The sequence below is a fragment of the Choloepus didactylus genome, chromosome 16, assembly GCF_015220235.1.
Source record: "Choloepus didactylus isolate mChoDid1 chromosome 16, mChoDid1.pri, whole genome shotgun sequence".
Taxonomy (NCBI): domain Eukaryota; kingdom Metazoa; phylum Chordata; class Mammalia; order Pilosa; family Megalonychidae; genus Choloepus; species Choloepus didactylus.
This window is the reverse complement of record NC_051322.1, coordinates 66,109,954-66,135,885: the sequence shown is the minus strand read 5'-3', so window position 1 is coordinate 66,135,885 and position 25,932 is coordinate 66,109,954. Positions and strand designations below refer to the sequence as shown.

Sequence of the window (25,932 nt, the reverse complement as noted above, 5' to 3'; positions counted from 1 at the left end):
ATTTATTATAGGTGAGGAAATAAGAGACTTAGTGAATAACTGATCTGGTACCCAAACAGGGCTCTTCTAATTAAATCCAATGTATTTCCATGACAGTAAACTAATAAATAATAACACCAGAAATGTCAACAATATTAGCTGTCTACTGCTGATATCAAGCACTCATTTTAGGCTGCAAGGCATGGTACTAAACAATCTATGTACATCATCTTAATTTTATTTCATCCTAATGACAATGCTATAAGTACTTTGTCTTATTATTCTTATTTTACCAATTAGGCCTCTGATGACTGAGAGAGGTTAGGCAAATTGTCTGAGATCACAGTAGAAAAGGTGGGATTTGAATCCAGAGCTACTGACTACAAATCCCATACATGTTTCAACTACATTAGTCGAACAAAAGAATGACAGGTCAGGGCTTTGAAGATGCCTGGCTGGGTTTATATTTATGCTACTTTCTACTACCATCTAAGATTCTCGGGGTGTATTGTTTTCTTATTTTGTGAAAACAGAACTACTGAAGGGGAAGAATTTTACTTTGTTTTCCCCAAACTATGTATTCTCAATTATAGTCTGTATAATACAAAGTCTTCCTTCTTGCACACATTTCAGTGTAATATATTAAAGGTTTTAATCTGCAACAAGAGGATAAAATTATATTTGTAAAACAGGTTCATCCTAAAGCAAATTACTTTGCAATGCAACTGCCCACCCTGGCTGATTTGTTAGCTGGTTTTCCCCATGCATGAGCTGGACAATTTTCAGGCATTCCCACCCACCTAGGTGTTCTTTAATAACTTCTTTACCTCCCAGAAGCAGTGTCTTAATATTTCCCAATCCATGAATGTGTTAAGATCACCGTTAGTTAAAAAGTCAGATTCAATCATCACTGCTAAGAAAATCTAAAAAAATGCCTAACAAAACTCATTTTGTTTTTCCTAATGCTTGCTATATTATAAATTTTATGCATTTCTCTGAGGCCTATGTTGGTAATAAAAATGGCTGGGGAAAATTATGGTAATCAGAGGGAATGGCATGCAGTGGAATAGTTCCTTAATGATCCTGATAATAAATTGCACTGCCACGGGCCTACTAGTTTATTTCCACTACTTAAATTAGCTGCAGCATAAATACCTCCTATGAGGTTCTTCCCCAGAATTATAACAGTGTTAGTTGATTGTTCCACATGTAAAACCTTCCAGGTCAGTAGATGGATTTTTGTTATCCATCATCCTTTTCTCTCGTTCTTTTCAACGTAAATTCTCTGCTTTGGGAATAAGTCTTCTCAGTGTAACCTCAGTGTCCCAACCCTACCCATCAGCAGCAGCAATACTGATTTTAGTCCCACCCAATGTCTTTGTTCCCACTCTCCATCCCTTGTTTACTCCTGTCTGAATAGCCTCCTTTATCCAAAGCTCATCTCTTTCTTGGCGCACTCTATCGCAGTCCCAACTCATGTGGACTTCTTGAGGTTAAAGACCGTGTTATACGCATGTATCTCTGTGTTCCTAACACCTGGTACGACGCTTTACACTTAGTGGGTGCTCAACACATTAAACGATTCTGAGCAACCACCATGTGCCAGGGACATAAAGATAAATGAAAGACTTCCTTGTTCCTAGCAGTCCTCAGTATTTCGGTCTATACTACACAATCAGTTGCTTGTTTGTGTGTATGTGTGTGTGCGTGTGCCTTTTTAGTGATTGTTTTGTGCAAGTGCTTTATTTTCTCAATAAGACTCTGGGCTGCTAAAGGGCACCAGTTTTCATGCTTTTTTTTTCCTTCATAACCATTCACATTATAGGTTCTTTAGTAAGGTTGATTGATTCAGGTAAATACATGAGTTTTCTTCTAGAGCCTGAATTTCTTCACCTGTAAAATGGATATATAAGTTTACAGCTTAGAGAAGATTTTGAATATAGTTGTATAGTTGTATAGGTATAGATGTAGACGGAGATAGATATATGGGTGGGCTAAGCACGTAGTGGAGGTTACTGAAATAATAGCTCCATATATCTTTTCCTTTTTTATAAAAATTTGTGATTTTAAAGCCTTGCGGTTGGACGAGTCTAGCTGTGTGCATACCACACATCTCTGTGCCAAACAAATGTAGACCTTTATCGATTTAGTCTGAGATACTACTTGGCATCAGGAACTAGAAAAGACGCCTTAATCAAGGAAGCAGTGGTCAAAGGACCAGGAGAGGCTGGAATCTTGCTAGCACTAGGCCATTCCAAGAAGCCCCTTCTCTTCCCCACTTCCATTTGGACTCAAGGACTCTCTAGCCAGGTAAGAGTTTACACTAAAAAGGACTTGACAAATTAGCTAATCCAGTTTCTTTAATGTATGGATAAGGAAACCAAAGCCAAGGAAATTCAGTGACCTTATTAACAATCTTGGTAGGAACAACTTCAAGCTCTGCCTCCTATCCCAACTCAAGGGGTCTGGTCAGAATGGAACTGGTGCACAGCACAGGGACAACCAAAGAACATTTACCTTGCAGAATTCAGGATCATACCAGTAGCCAGGTCCTGAAATTAGACTCATTCATTCATTCAACATTCATTCATTGAACAAATATTTAGAACGCGTATCACTCTGAAGTCTAGAAATACAGCAGTGAACAAATCAGACAAAAATCCTTGTCCTTACCAAGCTCACATTTAGTGATTAACAAAATCACACAAGCTGGGGAGCGGCAGGACTAGGGTTTGAACTCAGGCTGGACGTCCATGGTCCCTGCACACTTGGCAGTGGGCACATCAATTCTCTGATTTCACTTTTAGTATTCGGCACATCTCTATAGGGCTTCTGCTGTTGCCAAGTGGTGCATTAGGTGCTAGGGATGTGGAGGTGAACAAAATAATTCCATTCCTGCCTGGAACATGTTTGCAGTAGGAAAGTTGGAGGAGAAAAAGAGTAAAAACATAAGTGAAGAGAAAATGACAGATTGTGATGTGGCCATGAAAGCAGTAACAAGGGGTTTTCTGCAATCACCTATCTGAAAGCCCTAGAAACACTAAGCAGATGAAAGCCATTAAGAAAAGGAAAACAAGGTTCTGTTAAATATTTTGGAAATGGAAAATTAGTGGTGAGATCAGCTTAGGAGTGTAGACAGAAACGGAGAAGGGATAAAGGGACTCAGCGTTCCCCGCTGGATTCCGCCCACCGTGGTTCCTTAGGCACCTTCAGTCTAATCATCTATGCCCTAAATCAATTCACCATTTGCTGAAATGTCATGAAATAGTCAATGTATGCCTTCAAAAGGGCTTAATAAATTATTTTTCTGAGCTGATGGCTCATAAGATATTTTATAATTTACTGTGAATCTCTGCATTTCTGGAATCTTGTCTTGGCCCAGGCTCATGGTAATTAAGTGCTGCAGAACAGTGTGTGCTAAAATGTCCAGAGTTCCATGCATAAAGGAGATATTTGTGTTCCTGGACCCTAGAGAAACAAGACTGGCTGCCTGAGCGTCAGTGGACATTTTTTTCTCATCTGCATTCTTAAGCTGGTCTTAATGTAGTTATTTCCCAGTTGATTACCAGTAGTAAAGTTTGGACATGTAACATGACTATTTTTCTCATTACTGAAACAATGCTTGTTTATTATAACAATATTATAAAATATAGATTAATAAAAAATATTAAAAATCAAAAATTCAATAGTATCCAGACCTTTTAAAATCAAGCAGCATTATATAGAATTGTCAAAAGTAATAAATAAAAATAATGAAATGCGCACCGTAATCAGGTAATGGGTAGGTCTGAATAATGAATAACTTCTCACTCCCCACTCCTTTTGCTCTTATAAGCAGTGCTGCAGTAAACATTCTTATATGTGTATCATTATTTATCAGTGCTTTATAATGCAGTATTTTTTAAAGGTTACTTTTAATTAAAGCTAAATATATTATGTGAATCTTTCTTTAGATTGATAAGAGTCTTACAGGTCCTTGGTCCACTTGCTTTAGTATAAATAAAAATTTCATATATGTAAACATACAGATGTTATACATAGAAAGCTTTTGGAGTCCTCTTAATTTGTCCCCTGCCTGCTTTTCTCACATCGTCATATACCACACCCCATTACTAATTCTTCTCACCTCCTACCTTCCACATGACCATGACTTCGCTTTATCATCTCCTCTGCCTGCAATAGGGGTCAACAAACTTTTCTGTAAAGTGCCACATAGTAAGTATTTTAGGCTTTGCTTGGCCTCTGGCCTCTGTCATAGCTACTCAGCTCTGCCGATGTGGTGCAAAAGCAGCCAAAGACAGTAATTGACCAAAGGGGCATGGTTATGTTCTAGTGAAACTTCATTTACAAAAACAGATTATGGACAGGATTTGACTTGGAGACTATAATTTGCCAACTCCCATTCTAGAAGGTGTTTAGGTACAATTAGACTAACCTGGGTTCAATTTAAATTCTGGCTCTTTTGCTTTTTATTGTGTGACTTGAACAAGTTACTTAAGTCTCTGTGTTTCTCACCACATCAATATAAGATTAATATTATTTCTTCTTGTCAGTAAGGACCTAGTATTTAATGAGCAAATAAATGATACTGTCCTGTTAAGAAAAGCAGAAGCATAGAGAGAGAACATGCAGACCCTACTTTCAACTAGAAGTAGCAACATCCTCAGGCAAAGGCATGTTGAAGGACAGCAGATAGCAGAGACTACAGGTGCCAGGGGTAGGTGCCACCGTGGGAAGCAGTAGTCATACTTTTCTATAGGGATGAGTCAAGTAGAGACAGATGGACAGGTGTCTTTACACTTGCTGCAGCAGCAAGGCTATTAATAAAACTTTGGATGATGGTTTAGGGTGCTGGGAGCTGTGAAGACTATGTAAAAGGTATGGGCCTGGCTGCAGGAAGAATTATTGGTGAAATATGAATACCTGGAGAATCAGATAGAGTTACCATTTTAGCTAACATACAAACTAAATATAAATCTTTGGTTACACGACTGATGTAGTCATCAGCAAACATTTTTACCAGCTATATGCAAACAGTTCACTGGCTTTCTGCTGCCAAAAGATAGTCCCAACACCTGAGAATAACGGCTTACTCCTTCGACCTTGTCTTTGATTCTTCTTTTTCCTTGCACAGTGCAGAAGCTTCAGCCAAATAAGTTGATGAGCTTGAAATTCATGTTCCCAAACCCTTCTCCCCTCCCATTAGACCCATGCTCGTCCCATCCCAGTTTCTGGGTTCTTTCCCCCCCGACCCTGATTCTCTAGACCTTTACAAATCCATCACTCATCCCCAACCCACCCTCTGCAGAGCTCCCTGACTGGCCCAGTGCTGAACGCTATCCCCCCTCCCACACCTCCAGCCTCCAGTATCATCACTGTCCCTTTCTTTTGCTCTGCCCGTGATATCTCCTTACTGATGCCTTCCAGAAATGCTCATTAAACCCCCTTATTAGAAGATGACATGAAGCTTTAGAAGGAAATCTGAATTTGGAGTTCAAGGACTTGAGTTTGAATCCTAGCTTCACCTTTGACTCACTGTATGTCTAAGTTGGGGCAAGTTACTTAGTATCGCTGAGCAATATTTCTTTATTTGTTCGTAAAACCAGGTTGTATACTTATGCTTTAGAGTTTTTGTGAGCACATCATGAGGTTCAACTAAATGAAGAGTCTGAGAATCTTTAGAACGTACTGAGCTCACCAGAGATTCTCAGGAAACGGTGACTGAATCTGAACTGTTTACAGAGTTTGATTTGGTATATCTCCTTAGTGATGGAATAATCTTGAAAGCAAGACCGATACCAAAATATATGTGTGTGTAATTGCACTTCTGGCATTTAAAAAATGGCAGTAAATTGATTTGATTTATTTTAAAATCACTTTTAAAAATCCCCATCAAAGTTATGTAAGGCAGACCATCTCCTTTTTTTAATCTTGTGAGAGAGGAGCCAAGGTTTTCATAGCATATATAGCATGAGATGTCGTAAGATATCCAAAGTTCATAAAATTTATAGCATTAGGGGGGAAATACTGAAAGATTTCTCAAAAATTTGTGAGCAGAGCTGGAATCATTCTTTTTCCCATCTGCTTTTTGCACAGTGGCTCATGCCTCCTGAAGTGCTATGTCGCCATTGTGCCCAGAAGCTCACTGCTAGAGCTGAGCCCTCTTTTTATAGGCCATATTCTTTCCTGCAAGAATGTCATGAATCCTCTTGATCTTATCGAATACATAGAAAACCATACTTACTGAGCCCATGAAAATGTTCCACGCATTTTTACCTCACACGACTGTGATGCACACAAGTGTGTAAACTGATTTTTTTTTTAATGTAATTTCACTAATTGTTCAGATCAACCCTGTGAGGCAGGAACTGCCCCCATCTCACAGATGGGGAAGCTGAGACTCTGAGTTTAGGTGTCCAGCCTGGGCCGCCAGCCTGGTGCGTGGACGCTCTCCCCGAGCGCAGGGTCTATCCCCCGCGTGCCCTGCGCCTGTGTTGCACCCCAGGGGACCATCTGCATTCAGCCAGCCTACAGAGGGCCCAAGATGGGATTTCAACAGAAATTCTTCCTCAATTTCTTGCCTTTTTGCTCAAAAGTCTTAATTGTTAAAAGTACCTAACTGATAAAACTAGAATGTGTTTCTACCATGACATGTGTGTACAAAACATATACACACATGTATATGTATAGAACATATATATACAGTTATCTCAAAGTATGTACAGGTTACTTAGGTTTTCTGTGTAGGATTTGATAGCGGAGTCATTTTTCTCATCAAAAACTGCCTGCATGCCTAACTCAACAACTTGTCAACAAGGATAAGTCCAAATGCATTCAGAAAATACATTTGCAAAGCAACATATTACAATTACCATTAAAATGGAAACATACACAGACAAACTAAAATTAATCAACTAGCTCAAATTCTGTCTACCTAAAAGTAATCACTAGGTAATTAGCAACCCTGGAAAAATTTCATTTTGGAAGCTTCCATATTCATTATGAAGTATGAGCCTCGAGTTTTAATAAAATTCCATGATGAAAGAGTTACAAAATTAGGCCTTCCTGCATACTGGAGCACTTTAAAAGTTAATTAATTCTCTGACATTCAGCAGTGTAACTAAATTACTTTGTACAGTTGTTTGAGCACAATGTCTATAATCTTCTGATTAAAATAATAAGCGCTAAAATCATCAGTAGCAATTATTATTTACCAACCTACCACACCATCACCCATCATCCCTGATAGCTTCTCCTTGGAATCTGAAGAGAGTATTCCCCAGAGAGTTTTGGAAACTCTGTTATAGTGGAATGAGGACCAAAAAAAAACTTTCAAGTTTTAGGTTTCAAATTAGAGTTTCTGAACAAAAGTCTATATTTTCTTAACCCTGAAGAAAAATTCTAACAAGACTTGGTGCAGCAAAATACCTGCTAATGCAGTGTTGTTTACCTGTGGTTTATGTTTTAATTTGTGCTGCTATTGTGATCTGTTCTTACCTCACAGGATAATAAATCTAGATTTTATTTCTGTTCTCTGCCCAGACTTGTACAGCAGGCAAAATGTTTGAAAATCAAAGGAAAAGAAGATACTGACTTGGATAATCTCTTCAGAGGTAAAAACAGAAACAAACAAAAAAACTAGCAAAAAATGCAGAATATATTCTTCATGGTGAAGGCCGTCTTACTTGCATTATTGTTTGGTCTTATCATCTTCCAGTAGGGAATGGTAGAAAGAACCTGTTCTAGTTCCACCCCCTGCAAATAATAAGTGATGTCACTTCACCATCGTAAACCCCGTTTTTTTTTTTTTTCATTTTTAAAATAAAGGGCTTATTCTTTGTCATCTCTCTGGGCCCCACTCATTATAGAACAAATCTAAACCTATATCTGGTCACATTTTTATAAATTGTGTGACTGGAAATATACCTTATTAGTAAGACAAGAGACAAGGTTATTTGCAAAAAAAAAAGTTTAACCATCAAAAGTTGAGGGATTTGTTAGGGTATAACAAATTATTATACAAAGTATTATATGCTTCCATTTAATTATTTTTCTTGCCATTTGAAGCTCGCTATAGGTAGAGTTTCATCCATAACCCTTGGGGTTGTATTGTTGCAAGTTAAGGAATATATTTTCCCTTGGTTGTGTTATTAGAGTGCAGAAATTTTTACTTTGGTCAAATGAAAACATTGATGATTTGTAATTAGTATCCTTATGTCTTCAACCATCGTAATTGTATATAACATGTATCTCCCAGAACACCGTAGGAGATCTGTTTATCTTCTAGAGGAAGAGAAAATTAGACAATGAGTTTTCTGCTGACTTGAGTGAAAGTGCAGCAAATTAGCACAACTTAGTAGCACTGCCACTTCACCTCCGGTGCAATTATACATTAGGCTTTTTTTAAGAGGAAAACAGTGTACTTGGCAGTCATTGAACAAAAAGAACTGTGATTTCTATGAGCAAAGTTAACCTGTTTTTGCTTGTTTCCATGAGGGATGAGGCTAGGTTTGTGGTTGGAAGAATCTTGATTTCATCTGAGCCACAAAAGGGGTTCTCTTTCCCTCAGAAAATGAAGGGCAACTGAATTACTTTGGTTTTGTTGTGCGTCCACACCTTTCTCCCTAACCGGAAATATTTATGTGAACCTTGCTTTAAATAAAATAAAATAAATAACTTTGATATTTCTGAAATTGCCCCATACAAATGTTCTAATCCATTTTAGCATGGCTTCATTCTATCAATATGTTTTGCAACCATATAAGAAGCCCTAAAAAATATGTGACTATTTTAATTCATATTTTGACACTTCTGTACAGATCTCCCAGAGTAATTATGTATATGTTCCTGTTGAGACAGATACACATTTTTCAGTCCACATAGTGAAAGTAGTAATGAGGGCTGTCCTTTTAAAAATAGAAAATATCACTAGCAAAATGCATGTGCGTAATGTGGAAGATGAAAGCACTTTTAATTGTTCAATGTACACTTGTTCTTTTTACAAACATGTATAACCATATGCTTTCCTCTATCCATGCGTTCACTGTGCTCTTTAATTTAAAGATTTCATTTTCCTCACAAGGAAGGTCTGTGCTAACAGGTATGGAAGTCGTTTCCAGAACACGTGCTCGCCTCTGCACCCCTAGTGGTCTCTTGTTGAGGAAGTGCCTTCAGGAGCCCATCTAGTCCATCTGAATTGACAGAATTTATTTAACGGCTGCTTTCTATTGTAGACTTTTCTCATTCAGGGTGGTTCTTATCATTTAAGTTCGTTTTCTCTGGTTCTAACCTTGATGAGACAAAAATAATCAGAATACTATGTTACTATTATTGTGATGTTAAATAATTATTTAATATGTCCTTTTAATTTTTCTTAAGCTTATAAAGCTGATCATCGTTTCCAAGTCCTGACCTTTTGTTTTTGTTTTTAATCTAGGCGTAGATTTGATTAAACACCTTCTTCATTCATTGTGAGTCTTTACAAAGAGAAAAAGGAAAACAGCTAAATTTTGCTCTCCATTTCTCCTGTGAAGGGAAATAGAATTCGCTTGAGTTTTAGCCATTGTGTACACACACATACGCATGCACATGCAGCTTCTGTTTTACATAGCTTGGGCATGTTTCCAATTTTTACTTGGAAACATCTTTATTTTCTAGAGCATTTCTTCACCGCAATGCATGTGCTTAGAGATAGATATACTAAGTAGATACAATAAAAAATCTTTTAAATGCTACCTATTATTTTCAGTATGGTTCTTAGAGATTCAAGATTCTTTCCTTTCCCATAATAATGGATACAAATAAGAATGGATGACAGAAAATTTTAATTCATTTATAATTTTATGAATTTGTTGAGGGAAGCATAATGATCTAAAAGGACGTTTGGTAGCAACATTGACTTACGAGTCTGAAGGCTTATGGGTAGGTAAGCTTCTTGAGTGTTACCCCTAAGATATAACCAGTGGTAATTATCCTTTGTGCTTTCTCTTAAGTAAAGTAACACGTTAGCATATAGTTGCTATGTTCTGCTATACCTTGCATCCCTTCTCTGGGACTGAGAAGGGCTTCTCTGCAATTGCCTTTCAGGTTTTGGTATTTTCTCAGTGAGAATGTCACAGAGAATGGTACTAAGTCTGCTCCTTTAAAGCACAGCTGAGTGAGGATAATTAAAGTAATATGATTAATCATAAAGGATCTGCTCATCTAAATGAAATGTTCTCCTGCCTCCTAGACAGCCCTAGAACCAGAGCAGCTAAAATTTAGCTATTTGGTGCCACATTTAGATATCAATATCAGGGCTTCCACTCTAGGGGACGCATTTGGAGTTGTGAAATGTACAGCTAGAAAATTATATGTTTCTTCACTATTGGTTAGTTTTTACTCAAAAGTGTTAACTAGTGCTAATTTTTAAAAGTGAAAAATCCTTCAATGCTTTCATAAAGCAAAAAATCAAAATTAAAAGAGATAAGTATTGTTAATACCTCTCTAGATTTAGTTTGGATATCATAATTCCCCCTTTTCTTCCTTACCAGTATGAAATCATATTATATTTGGTGATCTAAATTGAGCTCTTTTTTTCACTTACCTTTCTAAGTCAGTACATATTCATGTAACAGGTTCTTTTTTTTTTCTAAGTAAAATTTTTACCCAAGTATACAAGTAATCACACTCATTCCACTAGCCCTCAGACTGAAAAAACAGGATATGACCAGAAGCCCATCTCAGACCTTTTCCATTTCTACTTCTTGCCGTGGTAATCATGATTCTAAGCTTTCTGTCACTATCGGTTAGTTTTGACCCATTTTGTACACTTTATAAATGGAATCATATTGTTTGCACTCTTTTATGTCTGACTTCTTTTACTAGCAATAATTTGTGAATTATATTCAAGTAATGGTTTGCTTATTCTCATTGTCACATATTATTCCATTTTATGAAGAAAACCCCATTTATTTACACTAATGTTGGTTATTTCCAGTTTTGCCCTCTTACAAATGGTGCCCCTAGGAATATGCTAGTATGTTATTTGGTGGATATACAAATGTATTTCTAGAGGGTCTATAACCCAGAGTAGAATTTCTGGTTAGTTGGATTTGCAAAATGGTTGTTCCAGTACTTTCCTACCAGCAATACATGAAAATTTCAGATACTCCCACACCCTTGCCAGCACTTACTATTTGTCAGTCTTTTTAATGTTAGTCATTCTTTGGGGTTTACAGTCGTATTTAAATATGCTTTTAATTTTGCCTTTCTTTGAGGTCTAGTGAGCTCGAGCACATTTTCATGTTTATTGGCTATTTGAATGTTCTCTTTTGTGGAGCATCTTTTTCCAATTTATCTTTTAGATTATCTTTTTCTTATTGATATGTAAGAGCTTTTTATATCTGTGTATAAATCCATTGTGGGATGGATGTATTGCAGATAACTTCTCCAATCCATGATTTGCCTTTTAACTTTCTTAATGATGCTTGTGATGAACAGAAATACCAAATTTTGATATAGTCCATCAGTCTTTTCTATTTGGGTTAGTGTTTTTAGTATCCTGTTTTAAAAATTTTGCCTACTCCAAGTTCATGAAGATATTCTGCTATGTTTTTTCTAGTTTCTTTACTCGTGTATCTTTCACATTTATAACAGCAGTAAACCTGGGATTGATTTTATACATGGGGTCAAGGTTCATTTTTGTATGAATGTTCAGTTGACCTGGCACCATTTATTAAAAAGATATTCCTTTCCCCTACTACTCTGCAGTGTCAACATGTCAATGTTTCTGGGCTCTGTTCTTTTCCATTGGCTTATTTGTCTATTTTTATGCCAATACCACCTTGCTTTAATTGCTCTTAATTTATGTAATAAGTTCTGATAGTTGAGACAATCACTCCTCCATTTTTGTCCTTCTCTGAGATTCCTCTGGCTGTCCTTGTCCTTTTGCCTTTCTAACCAGCTTGTGCACTCACACACACACACACTATGCAACCTGCTGACCTACTATGGTTTTCATTGGAATTGCAATGAACCTACAGATCATCTTCCAGTTCATGAGCAGGGTATAGCCTTCAAATCAATTAAGTGTTCTTTAATATTTTTCAGTAATGTTAGGTAGTTTTTCTGAGCTAGGGCCACCAGTATGATGTTGAATAGAGATGATGATAACAAGACATCTTTGTCTCATTCTTAAAATCAGGATGATAACATTCAAAAGTTTACTGTTAAGTATCATGCTTGCTGTAGTTTTTTGTAGTGCCCTTTAGTAGTTTGAGAAAATTGGATCCTTTTCTTATTTGCTAAGTGTTTTTATTTTTGTGAATGAGTATTGAATTTTATTAAATGCCTTTTCTGCGTCTGATGATGTGACTATATGATTTTTCCCCTTTGTCTGTTACTGTGGTAAATTCAATTATAATTTTTAAGGAACCCTTGTATTGAAGTATATCATAAATATGGGAACGTGTGCAAATTATATGTGTATTGCTCAATGAATTTTTTTAAAAATGAACATACCATATGCACAGCACCCAAATCAAGAAATAGAACCAATATTTTGTTACTAATACAGAGAGAATGTGCTTTGTATGGTTCCAATATGCATGAGTTTGAATTACCACAGCTTAGTTAACTAAAACCAGTCCCCCAACAACACAGTTCAGATTTCAGTTACCATCTTGTGACTTCAAAGCATGTAGCTCTATTGCCTCCCTGTCTCCCAATGATAAACCCACATGCAGTGTTTTACATAGCTGGGTAATCCAAAAAGGGAATTGGCTGACAAGTATTAAAGTACAGGAAAGAAACAAAGTGATAATGCTGGAAGTAAAATTATAATTGAACATAAACAGATTTATAAAAGAAATAACTGACCATGTAAATGATGGCACTGCCAGTGGAACTTAGCGAAGGCAAACTCATTGACACCGAGGAGGAAAGGAGTTGTAACAAACAGGATGAATATGTCCCCAGTGAAGTGATGCTGGCAACAACACCTAACACTAAAGGAACTCTAGGAGGTATTTCACAACAATTGAGAGTGCAACGGATGAAATATTAGAAACTGATCAACACTTAGAAGGTGTAACAGCAATTCACCAAGGCATAGACAAGATGCTCGCTCCGTACAGTAGTTATAGGACAAGGAGGAGAAAATAAGCATTGTTCAAACTACTCTTGATAAGTTTTTGTATAAAATGCTTTATCTCAATATTTCTAATGTTTAGAATACAGTGCAGTAAATAAATACTACTTTTACCGTTTTTAAAATTTCCCTGTGCATTTATAATCAACAGTAAGAGAGTTTTTAATGTTTTGATATAAATTTGTAAAGGTCATAGAAGAATCATAATTTTTCCCATTGATTATTAAGATTACTTTGCATGTTTGAGCTTACACAGTCATTTTTATGATCCCACACTTCTGTGCAAAACAAGGACTGCCTATATTTTATTAAGGACTTTTTCAAATATGTTCATAAAAGAAATTGTTCTCTAATTTTCCTCTTATAATGACCTCATTGTGTTTTGTATTAAGACTATGATGGCCTTATCCAAAGAGTTGGGAAGTATTCACAAAGGGTTTATGTCAGATTGGCATTTATTTTTTAATTATTTAGATTAATTCCCTGGCAAAGCCATCTGAGCCTGGAGATTTTCTTAGGGGAAGAGTTTTAATTACAGATTCAATTTACTTTAATACACTGCTGATTTTGGATTTTTTAAAGTTCTTTTTATCACTTCTAGAAAGTTACATTTTTTTCTAGGAATTTTTCTATTTCATTTGAATTTTCAGATTTATTACTGTGAAATTGTTAATATCTTCTGATTAGCTTTTCAGTGTCTGTAGATTCTATGGTGATGTCCACGTCTTCATTACTGAAATCACTAATTTGTCTTCTCAGTCTCTTTCTCCTCTCTCTCTCTTTCTCTCTCCCTCCCTCTCTCAATTAATCTTATTAGAGGTTTATCCATCTTTTAAGTGGACCAACTTTTGACTGTGTTGATTTTCTCTACTGTACCTTTATACATTTTTTTCTCTTTTATTAATTTCTGCTATTACATTTATTCCTTCCTATCTTCCATATTCTTTGGGTTTAATTTGATATTGTTTTCTGACTACTTTTAAATGATTACTTAGGTCATTTATTTTTAAATATATTTTAATATGTGCACTTAAAACTATTAGTTTTCTTCTAAGTATAGCTTTACTTACATTCCATGAGTTTTAACATGTCAAATTTCATAGTTTTTTCAATTAAAAATATCTTCTAATTTACATTTTGAATTCTTCTTTTACCTATGGATTGAGGTATATTGCTGTATTTCCACATAGTTGGGAATTTTGATCTCCTATATCCTTACTGATTTTGTTTTTCTTTTTTATCTGCTTGTTCTATTGGTTCTTGAGAAGAATGTGTTCAAGTTCTTCACTATGATTGTGGCATTGTCTATTTCACCTTTCATTAGGTTTATATAAAGTTAGACTTGTAATGCATTCTCTTTACGTTGTTCCTTTTGGAAATCATGTGGAAATCTGTGGGTAGATGTATTTCATCACTGAAAAATTTCTTGACCATTATCTCTTCAAATATTGCTCATGCCCCATTTTTTCCCTTCTCTTCTTCTGGGAATCCATCTAAACATATAGCCTTTTTCTTGTTCATAAGTCTTTTATCCTCTTTTCTATATTTTCCTTCCTTTTTGCACATGATGCTTCAACAGATTTTTTTCTACTGATCTATTCTAAATCACTAGTTTGCCAACTGCCAACAATCATCTATTACACCCATAAAATGAATTTTTAATTCAATATTTGTATATTTCAGTTCTGGAATATACGTATACATGATTTTTATAGATTTCAGTTCTTGAGTAAAATTTTTCATCTTGTCATCTGTTTTCTTAAACATATTATTAACAGTTATTAATTCTGCACCTGTTGATGCCAAGGTCTGAATCACCTGTGGACTTGCTTTCCATGTCACTTTCTGTGGGACAGCTGGTCTACTGAAAGCCACACCATCACTGGGAGTGGAATTCCTGTCATAGTCTTGCTTGACAGCCACAAAGAATTTCACTAGATAATTCTACCAGAATGTATTTAACCAAATGATCATTCGTGCACATTTTAAAAATTATTTTTGGCCCTTCACATTTAAAAAAACACAGTAAGTATTGTACAATTATATGTGGACATGTGTGGAAATATTTCTGTAAGATTAATATATGGAAGTGGGATTGTTGGCTTAAAGTGTGTGACATTACAACTTTTGAGTGTTGTTGCCAACCTGCCTTTAAAGTGTTTGTAGCTGCTTAAACTGCCACCAGCAATTTATGACAGTAATTACCTCACTCTCCCTTGCAAATGACTATTTCAACTCTAGTGCTTGCTAATTGATAGAAGAAAAATGTCATTCTTTTAATTATTTTTTATGAAGTTCATTTTCCCACCATGTTTATAATTTTTTCTGTAAAATTCTTGTTCCTCTCTTTTGTACGTTTTGTTGTTTATACTACTAGTATGGATTTTTAAGTAGGCTTAATATATTATGGTACCAATTCCTTGTCTATTAATTCTTTTACAAACAGTCTTTGTGTGTGCTCCCACCTTCTGCTCCTACCTTGTATATTTTGCTCTCTGTTTTTTAACCAAACCTAAGTTTCATGCAATCTTATTTTTCATTTTTTTCTTCTGTGGTTTCTAGTTTTCATTTGATCCTTAATCCAACACCAGGATCATACAAGTATTTGCTTGTGTATTCTGCTAGAAATTCTTTGGCCTCATGTTTTTTACGTTAAATCTGTAATCTATATGCATTTTCTTTTGATGTAAGGATTCAGGTAGGGTACCAGCTTAGTGTTGTTTCCTGAATAATCTCAGCACCATTTTAAAAATAACACATCTTTTCCTCTACTAATTTAAATAAAGTCTTCATGTACAAAATTCTGTTATATACTTGAAACTTAAAAGCTCTATCATTGACAAAATTGCCAGCTGTCTACACACTTTAACTTGTGTTTGTTAATTTATAAGTAATGTTTTAAGTGGGTGAAAAATTCACCCCAGTTTAATTTGGATTATTGTCTCAAAGAAGATAATACATTTGGCTGATTAATAACCTTAATTAAAGGTTATTAATTAATTAAATTTAATTAAAAACATATCTCGTATTTGGCTTACACATTTCCAACCGAAATCATTGTCACTGGTCAAGTAATCTACATGATAACTCTCTCAAGCTCACCATGGCTCAAGTAAGCACTGGCATAGCCTTTGGAAGTGAAGAGTGTGTGTGTGTGTGTGTGTGTGTGTGTGTGTGTGTGTAGGAGCTGCTGCTGCAGGTCTCTCCATATTTACAACTGGGTCCAGTGCGGGGATGCCAGTGCCAAGATACCTTCAGAAAGAAAGCCAGGGAAGTGAGTCCGAAGCAGTAGGGGCTGAGGAAAGTAGCAAGATCAAAGAGATAAATATCACCAAACCAACAGGAGGAAGAAAACCACAAGGAGGGAGCCAACAAATGAGGGCAAGAAAAATGTAAGCAATATATCAGAAAGCCATGCCAGGTGGGCCTTCACCATAGGTTTAAAAGGCACACATCTTCTTGGACACATTTTTATTTCACTTAGTTCTATATGGAAGGTCACTTTCAGAGTTAGAAAACTCACTAGTTTTACATGCATATCTGAAGCCCTCTGGGCAGCCTCTGAGCATCTCTTTACCAGGAATTTTTGATTAATGGAATTATGATGCAGTTGTCGTTGGAGTTAGTGCTTTCAGTTTTGTAGTACATCACAAAAATCACTGTTTCTGTTCTTTCTTAAAAATCCTTAACCACTACTGAGTTGATGCATTGTTGCTTCTCACCCTGGGGCATGGTATGTGGAGCTGCCTGTGTTAGAAGTAGTATAATAGCAAATGACACCTGCATCTACCCTGGTGGTATTTTATATGTGGCTCACATTTGAAGTTAGTGTTTTCTCTGCCCAAGGCATCTGTCTTGCTCTCTATGGCACAGTTCATCAGATGGACAATGACTCCAGATGCAGCTCCACAGGGAGTGACTGGAAGTGCCCCAGGATCCCCAACAATGAATTTCATGTTTACTCCCTAATTTCCACATTGGGCTAGAGACTATCACCGGCATATCCTTCAAATGTGGTGAAAGTACTTTCTGCCATTTTTAGTTTCTATAGTAAAGGAAAGGTAGAAACATGTTGAGAATTATCAGTGGTCATGCTATGTATTGCCTCATTTAGCAAAATGACTTATTTATGTGATAAACTGCATGTAGACTGGATTTTAAGGGCTTTCTCGGGGATACTGACCTACAGACCTGCTTCTCCAGGGAACTGGGGAAAGAAATGGCCCTGCAGAGCCTTCCTGCTGACCTTGTTGGTCCACGGGAAGTAGCTCCAGCATGTTAAGAGTTTGTAAGCCATTGTTCCTATTCTTAAGAAAAAAGCGGAACAGACTGAAAAGCAACAATTCTTGGTAGAGCAATCAGAGAACCAAGATCACAGGGCAAACTGCCACTACCCAAGCTGGAGATACAGGCCAAAACAGGGAAAGCCGGGTACCAGGAGCAGAAGTTGCTGGAACCAGTCAGAGGTAAGTACACATATTTGTGATTTCATTGTTGGAAGCTGCGTGTGGACTAGCTTGAGAGTTAAAAACTCCTGAGGACCCCGTCTTAGGGATGCCTCTCCCCCTCCCCCCGACTTTCATGATTTTTACCTCCAGGAGCCCCACGAGGAGAAGAGCTGAGAAAATCCTCTAGGGCTTTAGGCAGAGGGTAAAGGAAAGTAACCATTTTGAATGACACCCACAACTTTCTGTTCTCCATAACAAAGCCTGCCCTCAAGGTTAACTACTTGACCAGAGGTGCCTTGGCCTTCAGAAGGACAATTAGACAACTCCAGCTCCCTCTAGCCTTCCTATCTCCAGAAGGGGAGAAAAAAAGAAGCTAAGAAATTCTTCTGAAGGTCACAGAATTCCTAGAGACTTAGGATGACTTAAAAAAAGAAAGATTTAATCATAAGATTATAGAACACTTCCTCTCCCCAACACCTTGCTACCACATCAACAGGACTCCAGTGTAATAAAGTAGATTATGACTGAAACAAAACACAGACTCTATTTAAGAAGGGATTTCTAGGGAAACCCACAGACAAGAGGGAGAACACAACAAAGACAATAGGGGAAGTGGAGGCCTCTGACTCTACAGCTACAGCAAGCATTAAACACAGCCTAACTTCTAGCCATGTTAACATAACACCTCACTCTGAAGGCCTTAAGTTCCTATCGTCTAATACATCAAATCCGGTTTTAGTTAAAAATCACAAGGCATGCTAAAAGACAAGAAAACATGGAAACACATTCTGAAAATACAGGGCAAGCATCAGAGCCAGACTCAGATATGGCAGACATGTTGGCATTGTCAGATAAGGAATTTAAAATAACTGTGGGCTCTAATGGGAAAAATATGGACAGCATGCAAGAACATATGGGTAATGTGAGCAGAGAGTTGGAAATGCTAAAAAAGAATCAAAAGGAAATGTAGAAATCAAAATCACTATAAAAAAAAAATGAAGAATGCCTTTGATGGACTCATCACTAGACTGGAAGTGTCCATACGAAGAATCGGTGAGTTTGAAAATATATATGTCAGTAGAACTTCCCAAACTGAAAAGGAAAGAAAAAATGAAAAAAAAAATACAGAATTTCAACATTCCCTTTGAATGACTGAAGTCCTAGGTAATGTACAAGATGTCCTGGATAAATAAAACAAGAAAGGGAAGTAAAAGGTATGTGGATTGGGCAGGAAGAAATAAACCTGCCTTTGTTCGCAGATGACCTTACTGTCCTTATAGAAATGCCAAAGAATTGACAAAACATAAACAACTCACCCTACACCACCCCCGAATGCATAAGAAATCTATAGCCAAGGTTAATATGCAAACATCAGTTGCTTTCCAGTATACCAGCAGTGAATAGTTGGAATTAGAAATTAAAAATGCAATACCGTTTAAAATAGCACCAACAAAAAAATGAAATACTTAGGTATAAATCTAAAAGAGAATTTATGTATGAGATCTATTTGAGGAACACAGCAAAACTCTTAAGGATGAAATGAATCAAAGAATATGTAAATAAATAGTCCGTGTTCATTTATATGAAGACTCCATATTGTTAAAATGTCAGTTTTTCCTGACTTGATTTACAGATTCAGTGAGTTCCCAATCAAAACCCCAGCAGGCTGCTTTGTGGATATTGGAAAACTTATTCTAAAGGTTCTCTGGAAAGGCAAAAGACCCAGAACAGACAGCACAATACTGAAGAAGAAGAAGATGATGCCAGTCTGAATAGGCTACATACTGTAAGCCTCCAACTATAGGACATTTTGGAAAAGGCAAATCTATAGAGAGAGTTAAAAATCAGTGGTTGCCAGGAAGAAAGGAAGAGGGAAATGAGAAGAAGGGAATGAGTAGGTGGAAGCCAAGGGATTTTTAGGGCAGTGGAACGATTCTGTGTGATTCTGTAATGGTAGGTACAAGACATCACCTATGCATCAAAACCCACAGAACTGTATACACAAAGCTTGAACTTGAATGTGAACTATAGATTTCATTTGTTCACCATTTGTAACAAATATACCACAGAATTTGTAAGATATTGATAATAGCAGAAACTGGTGGTGGGGGCTGGGGAGTGTAAATGTGAACTCTGTGCTATCTTCTCAATTTCTCTGTAAACCTAAAAAATATGTTTTAAAGCAGATTGTAAGGACTTAGAGTCTTTGTAATGACTCAGAAGTATTTGGGGCACCTGAGCCCATTGTAATGTTTGAAGTAGGCAGGCAGTATAGAGGGATGGGGTGAGCTGGAGTGATGGGGAACAGCAGGATGGTTCTAAGGGCAAGAACTTAGTATCCACAGTTAACACGAGGGTAATATTCTGACAAGTAAAAGGAAACTGATGACAGAACTGGAGTGCATAATGAATATTCTGTTTCAGTCTAGAAAAATTTTAACAGCTGTAATAAATGTCTGCAGTGCTGTAAAACAACATAAATGAATATACTCCTTCTTACAGGGATGGATATTCCATCTATCCTTGAGAATACCCTCCCGCAGGCAATCTGCTACTTTACTGAGATGTAAACTAAAATATTAATAAGAACTTTGAGGATAGAATAGAATGTAATAAAAGTTTCTTATTAAAAAAGGTAGTTAAAACTTGGGACTTTTCCCCAAGTTAGAGACCAGCTGCAGTTAGAGGTGCCAGGGTTAGAGATTTTGGAGGTGCTGAGAGGTGAATAATTGATTTGTTTCCCTGCCAGGTGCCCTGAAGGCCTGTGGAATGCCGGCACACTACGCAGCCAGTGCAGCTCTAAGCAGAAGCAAAGTTCTTGGAAGTGACTCGAGGGTCTGATGTTTATAGCCTCCCTTCTAGGGTATCTTGGGCTCTTTCTTCCCCTAGGTTTTTAATATATTCTATATTATCTTTCCAAACAATTCCCTTTGTTCCTCCTTTCATTCAAACTCCTTTCCTGTCAAGTTCCAGAAGTAAATAAATATGAGAAAGCCAGCTTTCTTGCTGGAATCGAGACATAGTTTATGGATTTTGGAGAATAACAAGCATTGTTAATGCAATATTTTGAAAATTTAAATGTGGAGAACAGCTATAGTGCTAGAATTTTTTTTAAAAGTCTGAATAAAAATAAATTCGCTTTAATAAGTAGATACTTATTTTTAGTCATAAGGCTCGAGGGACTGACAAGTCTGAAAACTGAATTCCACACCCCCAAGGCTGGTGTGATGTGGGCAGCCGTGCCATAAGCTCCCTCAGAGGATTACAAAAATAACCTCTCGAACTGGAATCCGCCTCTGACACAGCCTCTTCTCCACATTGACACCATCCCCGGTTACATTAGAATGCAGCTTTACCTTTCCAGATCACCCCAGACTGGAATACACCTGGTCCCCAGCCCTTGTTGTGGATTAGTGATCTGTCTTCCATTGTACAGCTGAGGGTCTCGACTTGTTTGCTGTGCAGAGGAGTGGGAGATAGAGAAGCCAGATTTGACAGGAGGAATGGACTTTCCTTCTGGAGAACGATAACATCATTGTGCTCCTCACTGCACAGTGTTCGTTCTCCAGAGTCAGAAGAGGATTCCTAGATTCGAGGGCCATCACTCCCAGGCAGTGTGATAGGGGATTCCAATAACGTCTCCTTCTTCCAGTGTCAGACCCGTAGGCGTGCTCTGATTGAGGGATGTGAACCTTTCCCTTTTGGATTGTATGGATGCAAAGGAGTTGTGTGGGTGCAGTGGGGGACCCCAGAGCAAAGCAAGTCTCTCGTTTCTTTCTTTATCATTTCTCCCAGAACATTACCAGGATTTGTCTTTCTGGTCTCTAATTTCAACGCTTTTGGGAAAAACAACTGCCCTGATACAGTCTCCTTGGGGGCAAGGACCTGTTTATTTACAAAAGCTTTCTAAACTTGAGATTTTTGCCCTTCCTGTTTGGGATACAGTCAATGAAAATGAGTCCAGGGCTTGTTTTACAAGATACAGCAGGAAGGTTAGAAGCTGGAGCAGCTTAGGGGATGAGATGTAGAATTCCTACTCTTAAAAGGCCTTTAGTCAATGAGGAGACTCGCCTGGGTTTTTCACCCAGACAGCACTGTTATTTTGACATTCCATTAAATTGCTGAGGGATGACACTTTCAAATTGTAATGCCAGCACCTTATGTCCAAATAGAGGAGAGAATCAAGATTTGATTTCTTGAAAACATGTAAATGATTCTTAGCTGTTGCTAAGTCAACATAAAAGCTTTCTGAACCCAAAATCCTCAGACCTAAAATCATTACTGAGAAGTGGGGAAGGAGAGAGTTCTTTCTGGTCCTGATCCACTGGGCTGTTATTTGAAAGAGTCATGCTGATCTGTTACATAACTTACAGGCACAGGCCATTTTTATCTCTTGATAAATTAAAGCAGTAGCTATTAAGATGAGTAATTTTTCATAAATAAGGGGCATAGAATGTTTCAGTGCCATATGAGAATCGGGATGTGGAATACACCTGAAATCTGCATAGCACATCCACTCGGTGTTGACTGCGTCACTCAGCCAGCCTTGCCGCTCTTCCCATTGCCATAGTTACCGCTGCCTGTGGGGCGCATTGTGTATCGTTTCTGTCTTAGGCTTTATTTATTAGCAGAGACAACAGTTTCTTCTGTTAGTTACATCGTTCTCCCTTATTCACTGTTGTCTTGTGCTTTTCCTCGTTTGTTTCTTTTTATGATTAATTTTAGGGGATGCAATTTTTCCTTCAAATTTTGACTGCCAAGGCTTTGGTGGTCGCATGCAGAATATCAAATTGCAACATACTAATAAACCCTCACAAACGATTTTCCTCATAGTGCAATTTTTAATTTTCTTAACAGTTGTAGGGACAAGGTAGGAAGGGTGTTAATTTATAGCAAAATAATCATAAAACAATTAATATTAAGTAACAAGTATTTGAGGAAACCAGACACTTAAAAAAAGGTAGTTCCTGAGTTATTCTAGATGTAGCTATTTTGATGGCATTTTTCTTTTATTTGGATTTAGAAAGATGAGGGTTTTTAAAATATATTTTTTTCCAGTGGTGATGGATGTCTTTCCTACACTTTCGCATAGTTTTTGTTCCATGACTATGAAGGAGGCATCTCTTTTTTCGAAACATTTCCTAGCCATAGCATCAAATAATAGCTGTTTTATTAATATACTAACTATGCCAGTAATAATATATTAATCTAGTACTTTCTGATACTATAAAGCATTTTCGTGTTCATTTTCTCATTTACCCTCTAAAGGATTGCGATTCTGGTTTTATTGTTGGCACAATTGAGACTCAGGGTGAGTGACTTGTCCCAGTCTCACAACCAGTGACTGGCAGTTTCCTCTGCAAATTCAAAGCTCTTCCATGGCATCACACTGTTTTGTCATGACATGCTCACCAAGCTAACTGACTCTGTGGTTTTGTGGAAAGTGACATTAGAAAGAGACTCAGAAGACTGACATTGAGCCCTATCTCAGCCACAGAATCGCTGCCTCTGTAGACTGTGCTCAGCCGTGTAGACTACAAGCCTCAGTTTCCTCACCTGTCAGTTGCTGATCCTTGTCTACTTCCCAAAGCAGTTGAGTCTATCAAAAGAGAATTGACGTGAAACGCATTAAAAAGAAAGCACTGTGTATATGACACAGGCATGAACAATACTCAAATAAACATTTTCCTGTAATGGATTAATAATACTTTGGTTTTAACCTCCTGAATGGGGCGTCTCCTGCCCAGCTGGGCCCCAGTGGTGTGCATGCTCCAGAAGCTGGGGAAGCTGCTGCTGCCTCTTGGCTTGCCATGGGACGGGGGCCGGGCTTCGTGGGTCTCAGGGGCTTCTCCTGCTGTCTTCCTGGAGATGTTCCCCTTTTAATTCTCTGGAGCTGCTGAAGAAGCTAAAAGAGAAATACACATGTCCCTAACCTGAGCCCAGAAACCATGGTGAAAAGAACTCATGACATTTGTTTCCTCTTTGTCCGTGGCTAAGTTCTTTCTCAAACATAGAAGTAAACTGCCTCTGCAGGAACTTTGGAATTTTGCTGCGTGTTGGATAGGTTGGCACTGAAACCGGAAGTCAAAAACCATTTCAATGCCTCTGACATTCTTTTCTCTTTGATGACGGTCTGTCTTTTCTTAACAAGAATGCTTTTCTGCTTGGCCAGAAATTTCTCCTTGGAGATGTCAGAATTCCTGTTTTACTGTTAATGAATTTTACAGCCCAAGTCCTTTTTATTTTAAAGAAATATAGACATATCTCCCTCCAGCTATGCTTTAAGACAAAATAGAGGAAGGCACCACTATCCAGAAACACTGAGATGTTTTCAGCCTGGCTGGTAAGTGCGCCTTCAGGTAATTTGTCTTCTGGTGCTTTGCAGAAGTACTTACTTTCCTTGTTGATATTGGTGGATTTGAAAAAGAAACAAAGTCCCTTATACAATGAAGAGACTGGTAATAAAAGGTTGGTCATCAGTTTGTACATGCTATATTGTAGTGGAAAGATCCATTCCTGGGGATCTGAAAATCTGGGTTCCACCTTGGGCCCTAACTGAAACTGTGGAATTGGACAGCCCTTCTCTGGGCCATCTGTCAGACAATGGGTTGGACTTGGCTACATTGCAGGGTTGTTCTTTTAATTGTCTTTTTATTATATCTTTGTATCAAAGAATTTCTTTTTCACATCTGTGAACACATGGGGGTTGGGGAATAAGTTTTCAAGGTAATCCTTTTTCCTATGTTGTTTTGCTGTTTAGCCTTAAAATTAAGAATGTTTCATGACCAGTCTCGCACTGCCCCCTCAACAACAAAAACAAAATCTGCATCTTGAGCACACTATCAAAGAACCTTTATTCTTAAACATACCTGCTCCAGCAGTTGTTCTTTGTCTCTGTGTCCATGCCAATTAAGCTGCTTAGAATCCTACACCTCCATCAGGTGCTTAGCAACTTTCAGGCGTGGTTGTTTGAAAGGGAACTAGGTGTTAGTGCAGTGATCTTGAGACCAAACATCATTAAACAACGTAAATTAATCTTGGAATAAATGCCAGCCATGTTAGAAATAATCATCATTTGCTTTGGGGGCTCCATTCTACCAAAGGTTAGAATTTCTTTAAACACCATGAACCTTTAGAAAATGACCAGTTCCTTAAGGTGGGTAAAACGGTTTCTCTCACACATGTATCTCGGGCAATATGGCTGTTCCCTGGAAATAGGAGAGATGGGCAATTTGAGTTTCTTCTCCAAGAGCTGAGGTACCTATCCACACTGTCTCACAGATTCCTGAGGTAAAAGGTGTAAGACCTTGGAGAGAGTTTTGAAAACAAGTAGTTTTCAAACTGTATTTTGGTGCCTTCCTGGGAACCATATAGAGTAGCTCTGTGAGTAAAATAGGTAACAGCTGAGCTACTGGGGAGGGGACAGGCCTGATCCCGCCCGCTTGCTTTTGCTTCCCTGGCCACCGCGGGCCTGCAGCCTTCTCTGCAGAGCCATTTCTGTGGCTCCAGAACTGTTCATTTGACCACTGGGTCCTTCTGCACCCATCTACCACATGTTCAGTGCCTTGCTAGGCACAGGGATGCCACAGTGAACCAAAGTAGAGCTGGTCTCAGCTGTCACAGCACTCACGGCCCAGTGAGAGCAACCGTCGGGAATCCATCCGAAGTCTGCCCTCAAAGTAGTGACACCGGGGGACCCAGATCTGAAGGGTGAGGGGCAGTGAATAGGGCATCAGGGAAGGGGTAGAGAGAAGGGGAGGGCATGGGGCAGGACGTTTACTGGGTGCTTCCATCAGCAGGCAGTGTGAGCACTGTGCATGCTAAATCCTTACCAGGACAACCTGATAGAATACACAGTCCTGGGTTGGGGCACAGCTTCACCCTGTTTTACAGGTGAGGAGAAACTAAGATACAGAAGTTAAATCAATGCCCTGGCTCCCACAACTACAAGTGATGGAACCAGGGTTGGAGTCCAGACTTTGCTGCAGAGCCCTCAGGCTCGGCTACGCACAGCACCGCCCCAAATCTGAGCAGCACTTTGGTGGGTGCTGGGTGACAGCAATGCCCAAAAGACCAATGCGAAGACACAGGACAAGTCAGGGGCTTACCCCAGCTCTTTTCGCTCTAAGATCCATAGTTCTGTAAAGGTGGAGCTTCCAGAGACTTTATTGGGAAATATGTCACTAAGAATGAACAAGCACCTGAGAGCTTTTGTCCAGCCTGGGGACAGAAGCAGGAAGACTTTTAGGGCTTCCGGGGGGACCCACAGCCTCAGAGGAGAGGCCATGAGGGTCAGCAGCTCAGCCACAGAAGGCAAGGATGTTCGAAGAACACAGTTAACCAGACTATGTAAACAAGACTTTGCAAGAGTATTTG

General features: G+C 38.1%; 1 protein-coding gene across 12 annotated transcripts in view; it reads left to right on the top strand.

Annotated features, from left to right (window-relative positions):
- L3MBTL4 (L3MBTL histone methyl-lysine binding protein 4) overlaps positions 1 to 25,932 on the top strand; it is a 433,696-nt gene that overhangs the window by 329,937 nt on the left and 77,827 nt on the right. For 8 of the 12 annotated variants that reach the window (XR_005212158.1, XM_037805559.1, XM_037805558.1 and 5 more), the window contains one exon: positions 7,522 to 7,592. Coding sequence is in view for 11 of the 12 variants with exons in the window: in XM_037805559.1 (XP_037661487.1) it covers positions 7,522 to 7,592 (71 nt within the window). In the remaining variant the exon portion in view is untranslated. Of the gene's footprint in view, positions 1 to 7,521; positions 7,593 to 9,042; positions 10,468 to 20,305; positions 21,312 to 25,932 lie in introns of those variants that run through there. The other 4 variants (XM_037805563.1, XM_037805562.1, XM_037805561.1 and 1 more) reach the window with 4 other exon arrangements.